Source organism: Physeter macrocephalus, chromosome 10, assembly GCF_002837175.3.
Source record: "Physeter macrocephalus isolate SW-GA chromosome 10, ASM283717v5, whole genome shotgun sequence".
Taxonomy (NCBI): domain Eukaryota; kingdom Metazoa; phylum Chordata; class Mammalia; order Artiodactyla; family Physeteridae; genus Physeter; species Physeter macrocephalus.
The window spans coordinates 34027110-34042726 of record NC_041223.1 but is presented as its reverse complement, the minus strand read 5'-3'; the positions used below and the strand labels follow the sequence as shown (position 1 = coordinate 34042726).

Here is a 15617-nt window from a genome sequence, read left to right as displayed (position 1 = left end):
ATATATTTTGGAGATTAATCCTTTGTCAGTTGCTTCTTTTGCAAATATTTTCTCCCATTCTGAGGGTTGTCTTTTTGTCTTGCTTATGGTATCCTTTGCTGTGCAAAAGCTTTTAAGTTTCATTAGGTCCCATTTGTTTATTTCCATTTCTCTAGGAGGTGGGTCAAAAAAGATCTTGCTGTGATTTATGTCATAAAATGTTCTGCCTATGTTTTCCTCTAAGAGTTTTATAGTGTCTGGCCTTACATTTAGGTCTTTAATCCATTTTGAATTTGCTTTTGTGTATGGTGTTAGGAAGTGTTCTAATTTCATTCTTTTACATGTAGCTGTCCAGTTTTCCCAACACCACTTATTGAAGAGACTGGCTTTTCTCCATTGTATCTTCTTGCCTCCTTTTTCAAAAATAAGGTGACCATATGTGCGTGGGTTTATCTCTGAGATTTCTCTCCTGTTCCATTGATCTATATTTCTGTTTTTGTGCCAGTACCATACTGTCTTGATTACTGTAGCTTTGTAGTATAGTCTGAAGGCCCAGAACCTGATTCCTCCAGCTCCATTTCTTTTCTCAAGATTGCTTTGGCTAATAGGGTCTTTTGGGTTTCCATACAAGTTGTGAAATTTTTTGTGCTGGTTCTGAGAAAAATGCCATTGGTAGTTTGATAGGGATTGCATTGAATCTGTAGATTGCTTTGGGTAGTATAGTCATTTTCACAATGTTGATTCTTCCAATCCAAGAACATGGTATATCTCTCCATCTGTTTCTGTCATCTTTAATTACTTTCATCAGTGTCTTATAGTTTTCTGCATACAGGTTTTTTGTCTCCTTAGGTAGGTTTACTCCTAGGTATTTTATTCTTTGTGTTGCAGTGGTAAAATGGAGTGTCTCCTTAATTTCTTTTTCAGATTTTTTGTCGTTAGTGTATAGGAATACAAGAGATTTCTGTGCATTAATTTTGTATCCTGCTACTTTACCCAATTCATTGACTAGCTCTAGTAGTTTTCTGGTAGCATCTTTAGGAATCTCTATATATAGTATCATGTCATCTGCAAACAGTGACAGCTTTACTTCTTCTTTTCTGATTTGGATTCCTTTTATTTCTTTTTCTTCTCTGGATGCTGTGACTAAAATTACCAAAACTATGTTGAATAATAGTGGTGAGAGTGGACAGCCTTGTTTTGTTCCGGATCTTTGAGGAAATGGTTTCAGTTTTTCACCATTAAGAACGTTGTTTGCTGTGGGTTTGTCATATATGGCCTTTATTATGTTGAGGTAAGTTCCCTCGATGCCTACTTTCTGGAGGGTTTTTATCATAAATGGGTGTTGAATTTCGTCGAAAGCTTTTTCTGCATCTATAGAGATGGTCATATGGTTTTTCTCCTTCAATTTGTTAATATGGTGTATCACATTGATTGATTTGCGTATATTGAAGAATCCTTCATTCCTGGGATAAACCCCACTTGATCGTGGGGTTTGATCCTTTTAATGTGCTGTTGCATTCTGTTTGCTAGTATTTTGTTGAGGATTTTTGCATCTATATTCATCAGTGATATTGGCCTGTAGTTTTCTTTCTTTGTGACATCTTTGTCTGGTTTTGGTATCAGGGTGATGGTGGCCTCGTAGAATGGTTTGGGAGTGTTCCTCCCTCTGCTATATTTTGGAAATGTTTCAGAAAGAGGTTTTAGCTCTTCTCTAAATGTTTGATAGAATTCACCTGTGAAGCCATCTGGTCCTGGGCTTTCGTTTGTGGGAAGATTTTTAATCACAGTCTCCATTTCAGTGCTTGTGATTGGTCTGTTGATATTTTCTATTTCTTCCTGGTTCAGTTTTGGAAGGTTGTGCTTTTCTAAGAATTTTTCCATTTGTTCCAGGTTGTCCATTTTATTGGCATATAGTTGCTTGTAGTAATTTCTCATGATCCTTTGTATTTCTGCAGTGTCAGTTGTTACTTCTCCTTTTTTATTTCGAATTCTATTTATTTGAGTCTTGAATTCTATTGTTTTAAGTTTGTTTTTGTAGGTCTTTTCCTTTTCTTGTGTTTCCTGCCTAGAGAAGTTCTTTTAGCATTTGTTATAAAGCTGGTTTGGTGGTGCTGAATTCTCTTAGCTTTTTCCTGTCTGTAAAGGTTTTAATTTCTCCATCGAATCTGAATGAGATCCTTGCTGGGTAGAGTAATCTTGGTTGTAGGTTTTTCCCTTTCATCACTTTAAATGTGTCCTGTCACTCTCTGGCTTGCAGAGTTTCTGCTGAAAGATCAGCTGTTAACCTTATGGGGATTCCCTTGTATGTTATTTGTTGCTTTTCCCTTGCTGCTTTTAATATTTTTTCTTTGTATTTAATTTTTAATAGGTTGATTACTATGTGTATTGGTGTGTTTCTCCTTAGATTTATCCTGTATGGGTCTCTCTGTGCTTCCTGGACTTGATTGACTATTTCCTTTCCCATATTAGGGAAGTTTTCAATTATAATCTCTTCAAATATTTTCTCAGTCCGTTTCTTTTTCTCTCCTTCTTCTGGGACCCCTATAATTCGAATGTTGGTGGGTTTAGTGTTGTCCCAGAGGTCTCTACGACTGTCCCCAATTCTTTTCATTCTTTTTGTTTTATTGTGCTCTGCAGTAGTTATTTCCACTATTTTATCTTCCAGGTCACTTATCTGTTCTTCTGCCTCAGTTATTCTGCTATTGATTCCTTCAAGAGCATTTTTAATTTCATTTATTGTGTTGTTCATCATTGTTTGTTTGCTCTTTAGTTCTTCTAGATCCTTGTTAAACGTTTCTTGTATTTCCTCCATTCTGTTTCCAAGATTTTGGATCATCTTTACTATAATTACTCTGAATTCTTTTTCAGGTAGACTGCCTATGTCCTTTTCATTAGTTTGGTCTGGTGGGTTTTTACTTTGCTTCTTCTGCTGTGTGTTTCTCTGTCTTCTCAATTTGCTTAACTTACTGTGTTTGATGTCTCCTTTTTGCAGGCTGCAGTTTTGTAGTTCCCGTTGTTTTTGGTGTCTGCCCCCAGTGGCTAAGGTTGGTTCAGTGGGTTTGTAGGCTTCCTAGTAGAGGGGACTAGTGCCTTTGTTCTGGTTTATGAGGCTGTGTCTTGTCTTTCTGGTGGGCAGGACTGCGCCCGGTGTTGTGTTTTGGGGTGTTTGTGATCTTATTATGATTTTAGGCAGCCTCTCTGCCAATGTGTGGGGTTGTGTTCCTGCCTTTCTAGTTGTTTGGCATTAGGGTGTCCAGCACTGTCACTTGCAGGTCGTTGAGTGGAGCTGGGTCTTTTTATTTAAATTTATTTTTATTTTATTTATTTTTGGCTTCATTGGGTCTTCACTGCTGTGCTTGGGCTTTCTCTAGTTGTGGAGAGCGGGGGCTACTCTTCATTGTGGTGCCTGGTCCTCTTATTGTGGTGGCTTCTCTTGTTGCAGAGCATGGGCTCTAGGCATATTGGCTTCAGTAGTTTTGGCACGCAGGCTCAGTAGTTGTGGCTTCTGGGCTCTAGAGCACAGGCTTATTAGTTGTGGCGCATCGGCTTAGTTGCTCCTCAGTATGTGGGATCTTCCCGGACCAGATCTCGAACCCGTGTCCCCTGCATTGGCAGGCAGATTCTTAACCACTGCACCACCAGGGAAGCCCGGAGCTCGGTCTTAGCATTGAGATGGAGATCTCTGGGAGCGCTTTTGCCGTTTGATATTACATGGAGCTGGGAGGTCTCTGGTGGACCCACGTCCTGAACTCAGCTCTCCCACCTCAGGCACTTGCCTGACACCCAGCCGGAGCACCAGTACACTGTCAGCCACATGACTCAGAAAAAAAGGGAGAAGAAAGAAAGAGAGAGAGAGAGAGGGAGGGAGGGAAGGAGGGAGGAAGGATGGAAGGAAGGGAGAAAATAAAAGAAAAAGAAATAAAGTTATGAAATAAAAGAAATTTTTTAATTGTTAAAAATTAAAAAAATTAAAATGTAACAAAAAAGAAGAAAAAAAGAAAGAAGAGAGCAACCAAACCAGAAAGCAAATCCACCAGTGATAACAAGTGCTAAAAACTATACTATGAACAAAACAAAACAAAAAAAAGGACAGGCAGAACTCTAGGACAAATGGTAAAAGCAAATCATACAGACAAAATCACACAAAGAAGCATATACATACACATTCACAAAAAGAGAAAAAGGAAAAGAAAAAAATATATATATATATATACATTAAAAAAAAAAGGAAGAGAGCAACCAAATCAATAAACAAATCTACCAGTTATAATAAACTCTAAATACTAAACTAAGATAAACATAAAACCAGAAACCAGTCTGTCACATATAGCAAACCCCAAGTCTACAGTTGCTCCCAAAGGCAACCGCCTCAATTTTGGGATGATTCGTTGTCTGTTCAGGTACACAGTTGCAGGGTACATCAAGTGGATTGTGGAGATTTAATCCACTGCTTAGGCTGCTGGGAGAAATTTCCCTTTCTCTTCTTTGTTCGCACAGCTCCTGGGGTTCAGCTTTGGATTTGGTCCCGCCTCTGCATGTAGGTCACCTGAGAGCATCTGTTTCCGCCCAGACAGGAGGGGGTTAAAGGAGCAGCTGATTCGGGGGCTCTGGCTCAGGCCGGGGGGAGGGAGGGGAACGGATGCAGGGTGAGCCTACGTTGGCAGATGCCGGCATGACGTTGCAACAGCGTGAGGTGTGCTGTGTGTTCTCCCGGAGAAGTTGTCCCTGGATCACGGGACCCTGGCAGTGACAAGCTGCACAGGCTCCCAGGAGGGGAGGTGTGGATAGTGACCTGTGCTTGCACACAGGCTTCTTGGTGGCTGCAGTAGCAGCCTTAGCATTTCATTCCCGGCTCTGATGTCTGTGCTGATAGCTGCGGCTCGCGCCCATCTCGAGCTCGTTTTGGCGGTGCTCTCAATCCAGTTTCCTCGTGCATCCCAAAACAATGGTCTCGTCTCTTAGGCAGTTCCAGTCTTTTTCCTGGACTCTCTCCCAGCTAGCTGTGGCGCACTAGCCCCCTGCAGGCTGTGTTCACGCAGCCAACCCCAGTCCTCTCCCTGGGATCTGACCTCCAAAGCCCGAACCTCAGCTCCCTGCCCTCACCCGCCCCGGCAGGTGAGCAGACAAGCCTTTCGGGCTGGTGAGTGCTGGTCAGCACCGATCCTCTGTGCAGGAATTGATCTCCAAAGCCCGAACCTCAGCTCCCTGCCCCCACCCGCCCCGGCAGGTGAGCAGACAAGCCTTTCGGGCTGGTGAGTGCTGGTCAGCACCGATCCTCTGTGCAGGAATCTCTCCGCTTTGCCCTCTGCACCCCTGCTCTCCTCTGTGGCTCAGAAGCTTCCCCCCTCCGCCGCCCGCAGTCTCCGCCCATGAAGGGGCTTCCTAGTGTGTGGAAACTTCCTCCTTCACAGCTCCCTCCCACTGGTGCAGGTCCCGTCCCTATTCTTTTGTCTCTCTTTTTTTCTTTTTTCTTTTGCCCTACCCAGGTACATAGGGAGTTTCTTGCCTTTTGGGAAGTCTGAGGTCTTCTGCCAGCGTTCAGTAGGTGTTCTGTAGGAGTTGTTCCACATGTAGATGTATTTCTGGTGTATTTGTAGGGAGGAAGGTGATCTCCACGTCTTACTCTTCTGCCATCTTGAAGGTCTCCTGTCTTACGTCTTACATATCAACCTTTCGTATTTTTAAATTCAGTCCCTTAAAGTTTACCATAGACAGTGTAGATGTATTCCTGAAAGTCTCATGTCAAAACTATGTAGCAAATAAATTTTATTTTCGGAACATTCCTTTCAAGCTCCCTTCTAAGCAGACCCTTAATCACGTTTTAGCAGATTTGTCCTCCAGTTGTATCCTTTCAATGACCCCAATCACCCAGAGCTTAAGGTTGACAAGCTCCTTGTACCTCACTGAATTTACTAAAAAGAACATATACCACTGTTTTATTATTAGTGTACTCATTATATATCTCATTATTACAATATATTATCAATTCATAGATGGTGGGACAATAACTTAAACTAGCTTGTATCTACATTTCTACCCAGGACATTGCAAATAAATGTCATTCGGTAATGTTTGTGCCTTGTTCTTTTGGTCTTTTGGATTGAATTGGTAAAGATGCACATGGACCACCGCAAAATATCCAGAATATTTTTTTTTTACCTCTTCAAATATTATGTAGATTTGAACATAGAGGATTGCCATGTTCCCCTCAATTGTCACTCTGTTGACTTATAGTCACTTGATGCCTTTATTTTCCTTTTATTTAACACGTTTACCTCTTATACAGAAGGTACAGAAACCCTTCATTGAATATGTTCCAGTTTCAAACAGTTGTCTGCATGTACTAGAATTTCCTCTCTGTTATTTTCTATTTGGGGATGTAAAGGAAATGACATTTATTGAGTATTTATAGCCAAGCCTTTTGCTAGGTATTTTGCATACATTATCTCATTTAATCTAAATTGCCTCTCAGTAGTGTACTTAATGTACTTATTATTGACCCTAATTTGCAGAAAAGGGAGCTAGGAGTTGACAAAGTAAAATAATCTGCCCAAGGTCACAGAAATGCTGGGACCACAATTTGAATACAAGATTGTGCCTCTGAATCACTATGTTGTTTTTGCTGTACCACAGTAACGGATGGTACTTGTCTGAGGATTAGGTGACATAAGTAACTGTTTTCTAATCTATCAAGCACTATCCACACATGGAATTTCTAACTCATATATTAATTTCCAACAGAGTAAGGTGAGAAAATTGGTATGTAATAAATGCTTTAACTGATTGTGATTATAATAGAACTTCAAAAGTTACATGAAATGATGTTAATGAGTTATTAGAGAACTAAAATCCACAAAATGGAACATCTCATCTTAGCCAAAAGGCATGAAATATGAATATGTAACAGTAAAAATATTTTTAGAGAATATCATAGGGTTATGGAATAATATCTGAATAAAATCTATTGTAGCCTTAGGTAGGCCTTATATTTGATATGTAATAGTGAGAACACTTTGGAATTCAGAGTTACATGTTGTTGTTGTCACTCTTCCCCAGGTGTTCCAGATTGCGTATGTGATTGTGAAAGCAGCTAATTCCCCTAGGCCTGGAAACTGGATTTTGGAACGCTCCCTTGACGATGTTGATTATAAGCCCTGGCAGTATCATGCTGTGACGGACACAGAGTGCCTAACACTCTACAATATTTATCCCCGCACTGGACCACCATCATACGCCAAAGACGATGAGGTCATCTGCACTTCATTTTATTCCAAGATACACCCCTTAGAAAACGGAGAGGTAAGATGAGAAAACTCACCCTCAGTAGGTTTAAGGTGGCAAAATAGGCCTGTCATAAAAACTTGAATATATCAGTCATTAATGTCAGGGAGATTTTAAAATAGGATTTAGCAGAAGTACATTTTAAATAACTAATTAAATAAAAAGGAAAAACTGAAAGTGGTTAGAATTTTAACTGCCTTCCTCTAATGTGTTATCTCCCATTTCCAATAAAGATCAGAGAAGAGGAAATGGGCTTAAGTTGGAAAGTCAGTGATTAATTTTAAATATAAAGAGGCTTTTCTAACACTGCGGTTTGCTAATTATTGGAGGAGCATTGAGACCTTAAAAGAAGGCTTAGCTCTGTGTGTACTCTGGTCTGAAGATGGGGACAAAAGAGGTAAATTTGGGAAGAAATATAATTCACCTGAAGGACCTAAAGAGAAGGAAATTTTGTCAGTTTTTGTATGTTTTTCTGCTGTCACCACATAGTACTGCAGTGGGGTTTCTTTCCTTTGTTCAGGCTTTGCTTATTATATGCTTAATTCAAAAGTGTTCAATTTCTCCGTGGCATTTTTTTCCTATGGGTAAGATTTTAGATTCATTCATTGCTTTTCAGCCACAGAGTCAAACCATGACTTCACCTCTACCAGCTGTGTGGTCTTGAATCAGTGACTTAAATTCTCTGTGCCTTAGTTTCATCTCCCATAAATTGGAAACAATAACAATAGTTCTTATTTCTTATGATTGTCAAGATTAAATGAATTATTATGTTTAAAACATTAGAACAGTGCTGACAGACGTATACACTATTGCTTTGTAAGCATTAACTATTTTTGTTGCTCTTGTTATAATAATAATAATAACAGCAACTATTGAGATTGTTGTTTTTGTTGGTAGTCGTAGTCGTAGTAGTAGTAGCCTCCTCTCAAATACCCAAACCTAGACTTAGTGACTCTTTTGGATTCTCTAGTTATATTTCCCTAATCAGTCTCCCTTCAGTATGTACAGCCAAGCTCTTTTTTTCCTACCTGTTTGTATACATCTCTATTTATATTCATGTCTGATATTCTCTCCTCAACAGTTCACACACCTAAAGCTGGTATCATTTTTTATATTCACGGTTTCAGAAAATCCATATTCATACACTGTCTTGCCCACCTCAACCAATCTAGGGTTATCTCTTTAAACACTTCTGGGGGCAAGTTAGAGTTTTGACATAAATCTATCACACTCTCTTTTGGCACTATTAGTCTATGAATGTATACCAGTGCCTCACTATATTTCAATTTCATGTTCAAAAATCAGTTTTGGGCAAAAAAAATTCCAAATGGTGCTCTCAGCAGAGATTCCAATCTGCCAAATGACAAGGAGTCAAAAGCAGTGAGTCAAACAGCTGTTCAACCTGCTCTGTGCCCAGAGGCATCCAAAGTCCTGGCCAGATTGGCCTGAGGATATGGGAGTAGGGAGGAGTGCAGAGAGACTATATTTGAGTTGAATTTGTATTATTTTTCTCCTGGATCCAGTGTTTACCCAGAACCAATAATTTTCTAATATTTATAAAGCTATTCTTTACCTTTAAAGAAATGGTCTAATTCAGAAATTTGTTGAACAATGTAAAATGTACCCAGATAGATATGTAACATACAAGTTAAATGTATATTCCCGAAGCATGCTCTCCCTACAATGATGGTGGTTCTCCATCCTTTAGACCGTGTCAACTTGCCAACATGGAACAAACAGACATTCTGTTTGTTTGTGTTTAACTGGCTATGCTGTATTAGACATTCACTAAAAACTAATCACTGATGGTGACTTTTAAGAACAACTTATTCAGCTTTCTCTGTGACATGCTTTTTTAAGTCTGTTTTTCTCTCATTGGAAAGTGGATGAGGTGAGGAACAGAAAGTAAATTCAAAATATTTGATGTAGAATGATAGTATTTAAGAATATGAATTAAATTCAGACCTCTCCTAGAATATCTGCTTCATTTTATATTTTATGCTGTGAAATGTATTACTTTTTGGAATGAACAGGTCCAGCAAAGGTAGGTGATACTCTCCCAAGACTCCCAGATCCACTGGTGACAAAGCTGAGATAAGAATCCAGATCCCCTGACTCCTAGGTTAGTGTTTCTTTCAGACTGAAGACTGGAAGTCGATTTTTTTAAAAAAAAGTTGGTAATAGCTAAACTCAAAAAATGGTTTAGAAGACATATAGAGATAGATATGCTGGATCCATTAAGGTAGAAAGATTCTTAATCCTGAGATATCGTGATATAGAAGAATGTACATGGGACTGGAAGACTGGGCTCTGCTTCTGGCTCTAGTTTTTGTGGGATGTTGGGTAGGTCTCTTAATCTCTGAGTTTGAATTTCTTTAATACATGAATTGGTTTTATATATAAATTGTCCTAAGACATCTTTCAGTTCTAAAGTAATAGTTTTGGATATCAACTACAATATAACATGTGGGAATATTTTAAATTTTTGGATGCTTGTCTCCAGTATTTCCCAGACAAGTGACTATGAAATAAATCTTACTATCATTAAATTTTAGTTTTAAAACGATTCACTTTTGAGTACCATCTGAAATCTAATTACTAGGTGCTTATGTTCAAAACTTCCCAGAGAAGTGACATTCAGGTAAGCAAACCAAACAGGTAAACCAGTAAATGCCAAATGATAGTATAAATGCCACAGCAGAAGTGTGTACAGAAAGTGGTAACGTCCCTCTGGGTGAGCCAAAGGAGCCACATTGAGAAGAAGAATTCTCAGAGTACAGGGAAACAGAAACAAAAGTTTCTTAGTATCTCAAAAGTTTCAAAGGCAATATGCAAATTCATCTCCAATATGCCCTAGGCATTAAACTAGGCATATAACAAGAGTTCACCTCCATTGTTGAAGGATATTTTTATTGGGTATAGAATTGTAGGTTTCTTATTGTTTTTTGGCATATTTTATTGTCTTCTGGTTTCCATTGTTTATGTGGAAAAGGTAACTATTTAATAATTGTCCTTTGTAAAGTCTTTTATTTCTTTAAAGATTCTTATCTTGTTTTTCACTAGTTTTACTATGATGCTCCAGATCTGCACTGCCCAATACAATCTTTATTAGACATATGTGGTTATTAAATTTATATTTAAATTAATTCAAATGACATTAAAATTCAGTTTCTCAGTTGCACAGCCACACTTCAAGTGCTCAGTAGCCACATGTGACTAGAAGCTGCCACACTGGATTGCACAGAATAGATCATTTCTATCATTGCCTAAAGTTCTATTGGGCGGTGTTGCTATAGATGATAGCTTTCTGTTTTCTGGATTGGGATTTATTTGGTTGGTATATCTGCAGAGTGATGTCTTTCATCAGTTCAAGAACTAATTCAGCCACTAACTCTCCAAATATTGCTTCTTCCCCATTATCTCTCTTCTATAAATACGATTTAGAATAATTTAGAACTTCTCACAGTATACACTATGCATCTTACACTCTCTTTCATTTATAGTCATCCTTTTGGCTTTCTGTCCTTCATTCTACATATTTTCTTCTTGCTTACTTCCAGTTCATGGTGTCTCTCTTCAGCTATGTAAAAACTACTATTGAAACCAATCATAAGATTCTTAATTTCATGTTTTATATTTTTCAGTTCTAGAATTTCTCTTTGGTTCATTTAAAATAGTTTAGTATCTAGTTTTATATCAAAATTTTATATATCCATTGAATTTTTAATAATAAAATTATATTCAAATTTTCAATATTCTATTTTTATCTCCTTGAGCATAAAGTAACAATTATTTGAGTTCTTATTTTATAATTCTAATATCTGGCCTTTGTGAATATATTTTATTTCTGTTTCATTTGCCGATTCTTTCTTATGCTGTCTTGTATCCTCACATTCTTGATTGTTTTTGCACATCAGAAGTTGTATTTGAAAAAAGTGTGTGTCGAAATCATTTAGGCCTAAGAAATTATCTTTACCTTATGAGGATTTTCTGATGCTTCTGCCAGGCAATGGCAATATGGATCATCTTAATCCAATTTCTGGGATACTTAGATGCCTCAAAGCTGTGCTGAACTCCCATGACAGCTGATTTAATTCTAGTTTATCCCGATTCTAGGCTTCCTGTCTTTGAAGTACAAACTAAAGTGGGTGGAATTTACCTAAGTCTCACCCATACAAGTTCCGGAATCCAACTTTTGTCCTCCTAGTACAGCAAGACTGTCAAAGCACTGCTCAGTCTCTGAGCCATGTCTTCTGAACAGGGAAATGCCCACAGGACAAAAGCTGTGACAATACACTAATTATGTCTATAGACATCAGTCTTCTCCTTGATATTGAGAAGTTGATTCTTTATCTTCCTGATAGCTGTCATATGGCTTTACATAAATGTTTTTATATATTTTGTCCAGTTGGTCTAGTTGTTATCATTGATAGTGTTAGCACTAATTATATAATTTACTATAAACAGAAGCATAGTCTCATATGCACTGTTTAAAACCTTTTTATTCTGAAATCATTTTAAATGTACATAAATGTAAGAAGAGGACGGAGAATCCGCATGTCCCTTTTACCCAGCTCCCACTAAGGATAATATCTTACATAATTACCATTCATTTGTCAAAATAAGAAATTAATGTTGATACTCTATTACCTAAACCACAGATTTATTCAGATTTAATTCATGTTATCATTAATGTCTTTTTTTTTCTCTTCTGGGGTCCAAGTTGGGATACTACATTGCATTTATTGCATCATTGTGTCCCCTTAGTCTCTTCTAATCCATGACAATTTCTTAATCTTCTCTTGTTTTCCTTGGCCTTGATCACTTTTAAGAGTACTGGTCAAGTTTTTTGTAACATGTTAGTCATTTTGAGTCATGATTAGACTGGGCTACTGGGTTTGGGGGAAGAATACCACAGAGGTGAAACAACTTTCTTATTGCATCACTCATATTTATTTTTATACGCACATCTCCTATTTCCTCCTTATTGGTTTAGAAGTTTTACTGTCTTCTAGATAGGATTTTATTTTAGACAACAATATCTAAATATTCACCATGATTTGAAATGTATATTTTTGACTAAGCATTGAATGATCATTTGCTTCCAGATCTTCACAATACCCTTTAAATATAAATTTAAGTCAGAGAATAAGAAAAATAAGAGCAGAGTATTTTTAAGACTCACCTGTGCAGCAAGACGTTATGAAATAAACATGTCTCAATTATAACACACTAATTAAGTAATAATGTTTATGTTATAGGTGTAGAACATTAATAGAAAATAGTCTTCTGTGCTAACATCAAATCTATTGAGTCTAAGGTTTATTACATTGTTACTTGTCTGTAGAGTTTTGGAGACATGTGCCATAACTTTTGGAACATTCCAAAATATCATATTTCTGGTGAAAAGTACATCATTTTAGAGCTGAAAGATACCTTAGGTGAATACCTTAGGAATTCAAGGGTATCATAGCCTTGACTTTGACATCTATATCCAAACTTCAGCGCTCTCCTCTGTCCATTTTATCACTGGAGACCATTTAGCCTTTCCTTCTGACCTCTTGAGTCTTAACAGCATCATTTCTGCTTATTTCTTCAGTTTTATTTGTTGCTACAGCCACCCCCACTTTTTGGCCTCCACCCTCTAGCTTGGTCCATTCTCTGCCCTCCACCTAACATTGCCTGCAAGAGATCAACAAATGTTAGTCATGTGGATTCACCAGAAGGGTAGTATACGGCACATACCCAGTCCCCTAGATTACTGGGTTCAACTGCATCCAAGAAGGAGAGTAGTCCTGCAGGCTAGCATCCTGGGCTTGCACCCAAAGGAAGAAGAGAAATTTACTGAGCTATGAGATAATCAAGTCTCAGGACTGGCAGAGGAAAAATAATAGAGGGCAATGGAGGCAATGGTCATAATAGTATGGCCTAGTATGTTGTTATCCAGGATGTAAACAGAAGGAGACTTTGAGCAAAACTTTCCAAGAGTTTCATTTTGGAAAGGCGATTTTGTGTCAGCAGTGCCAAGAGAGGGCTCAGCAGGAGCCCTGCTTGGCTTGCCTTGCCTTGAGAGAATGATCCTAAGCTCCAGAATAGTTGTGTAGTATGTAGTAACAGACCTCAGGGGGCCTCCATTACTTTGAGGGCAGCCAAAGACTAAAACTTTGGTGGGTACAGCTGCATAGATGTACCTCTCCAGCAGTGCCACAGGGAGCCAATTCCAACCAGAGCTGCTATCAGCCCAAGTGCTGCCTCTGCTGAAAGCACTTGCCCCTGGATGCTATTTAGAACTGCTAAAAAGAACCGCCACTTGGAGGCACCACTGTGAACTATGATTGTAGCCATGGCTCCTCCCAAACTTGGCTTTACTTGGAAATCACTGGGTACATTTGAAATATAGCTATTTCTGGGACCAGGGTTTTTAATTCAGTAGGTTTGGGAAAGGCTTAAGAAGCTCTATGTATGTGTTAAACAAGTACTCCTGGTGATTTTGATGCCCCTCCTTTTGGCTCATTGTTCAGATATTTCCAGCTTTCCTAAACCCTGGAGAAGAACAGATCATTAGTTATTTAGGGAAAGCGTATCAGACATTCTAACTCCTTTTAACTGAAGAAAGAGACTTACTTTTCTGACAGAAAACATGATTGGCTTTGGTGGACCGAATCTGTGGGTGAGTTTGAGTTCAGTAAATAAACTTTGAGCTGTCTCTAAGTTATAGATGGTTAAAGGAGCAGCTGGGGGGCTTCCCTGGTGGCGCAGTGGTTGCGCGTCCGCCTGCCGATGCAGGGGAACCGGGTTCGCGCCCCGGTCTGGGAGGATCCCACATGCCGCGGAGCGGCTGGGCCCGTGAGCCATGGCCGCTGAGCCTGCGCGTCCGAAGCCTGTGCTCCGCGACGGGAGAGGCCACAACAGAGGGAGGCCCGCATACCAAAAAAAAAAAAAAAAAAAAAAAAGGAGCGGCTGGGAGAGGAGAGTCACATTGATAATATTGACAAGAATGGGGCTGTATGGATGGCACTGCTTTAGGGTTCCTAGAATTAAAATTGTAGTAAATGTGTTTCTGTTATATGAGACTCTCCCCTTTCTGTGACTGGGATTATTGCTTTTAATTTCTTTGGATTGTCACTAGACTGCTCAATAATATTCATAGTTACCATATTAATTTTTGCTTCAGTTTTCTCATACAGAGACCTTTAAGTTATTCACATATGATTTCCTTTTTTTTTTTTTTTTTTTTTACTACAACACTTCCCAGCTCTTCGGGACTGCAACTCAGTTGGAACTTAGATTCACTTTGATTCTGCTTTTGAAACATGGCAGGCTTGTATAAATTCCCTGCAGCAGCCATCATTAATTCTTGAAGAAACCTTTTTTTTCCTTTAAACTGTGTGTAGAGCTTTGATATTATTTTCATTTCCTATGTGACAGAATTTTATATATACAGACAGAATTTTTTCTTCCTCTTTATATCACCTGACATTATGGTGATCCTTAGAATTGCAAATACTGGAGAATGAAGAAACAAACCCAACACTGTGTAAAAAAACTGTTTCTGAGAACCTTCTTTGATGTGATATTGTTCACGGTATGGCATGATTGCATGTGTGAGTTTGTGTGGAAATGCAGGGAAGGAAATGAGGAATGAGCCTTTCTAAATTACCCTTGGAGTTGCTCCCTTAAGGAGAAGCATCAGGGTATCACTAATTTATATTGGTTTTGAATAGAGATTTAGGGAAATAATTTATGGGGGTTTCAGATTTCCTTCCTCTAAAAATAATTCTTGGGCTTCCCTGTTGGTGCAGTGGTTGAGAGTCCGCCTGCCGTTGCAGGGGACACGGGTTCGTGCCCCGATCCGGCAAGATCCCACATGCCGCAGAGGGGCTGGGCCCGTGAGCCATGGCCGCTGAGCCTGCGCGTCCGGAGCCTATGCTCCGCAAAGGGAGAGGCCACAGCAGTGAGAGGCCCGCATACCGCAAAAAATAAAAAATAAAAATTAAAATAGTTCTTGCATTGACCAACATGTAGCCAGTTAGTACCTGGAGCAACAGGTGAAAGTGCCTCAATACAATGAGATTTCTGTGGCTTCCTCCAAAAAAAACCCCCAGCTTATTTCAACTCCAGTTGGAATATACAGAGCAGTTGAAATATATTGGAATTACACACACATAAAATCCATAATTCATTTTTTTTTCCTTATTTGGATCACTTTTTTTAACATCTTTATTGGAGTATAATTGTTTTACAATGGTGTGTTAGTTTCTGCTTTATAAGAAAGTGAATCAGCTATACGTATACATATATCCCCATATCTCCTCCCTCTTGCATCTCCCTCCCACCCTCCCTATCCCACCCCTTTA

At 38.8% G+C, this 15617-nt stretch overlaps 1 protein-coding gene across 1 annotated transcript in view; it reads left to right on the top strand.

Moving 5' to 3' along the window:
- The window catches only part of LAMA2 (laminin subunit alpha 2), a 621727-nt gene that overhangs the window by 213235 nt on the left and 392875 nt on the right, over positions 1–15617 (top strand). Inside the window, exon 4 of the mRNA XM_024122539.3 lies at positions 7036–7278. Coding sequence (XP_023978307.1) covers positions 7036–7278 — 243 coding nt within the window. The remainder of the gene's footprint in view (positions 1–7035; positions 7279–15617) is intronic.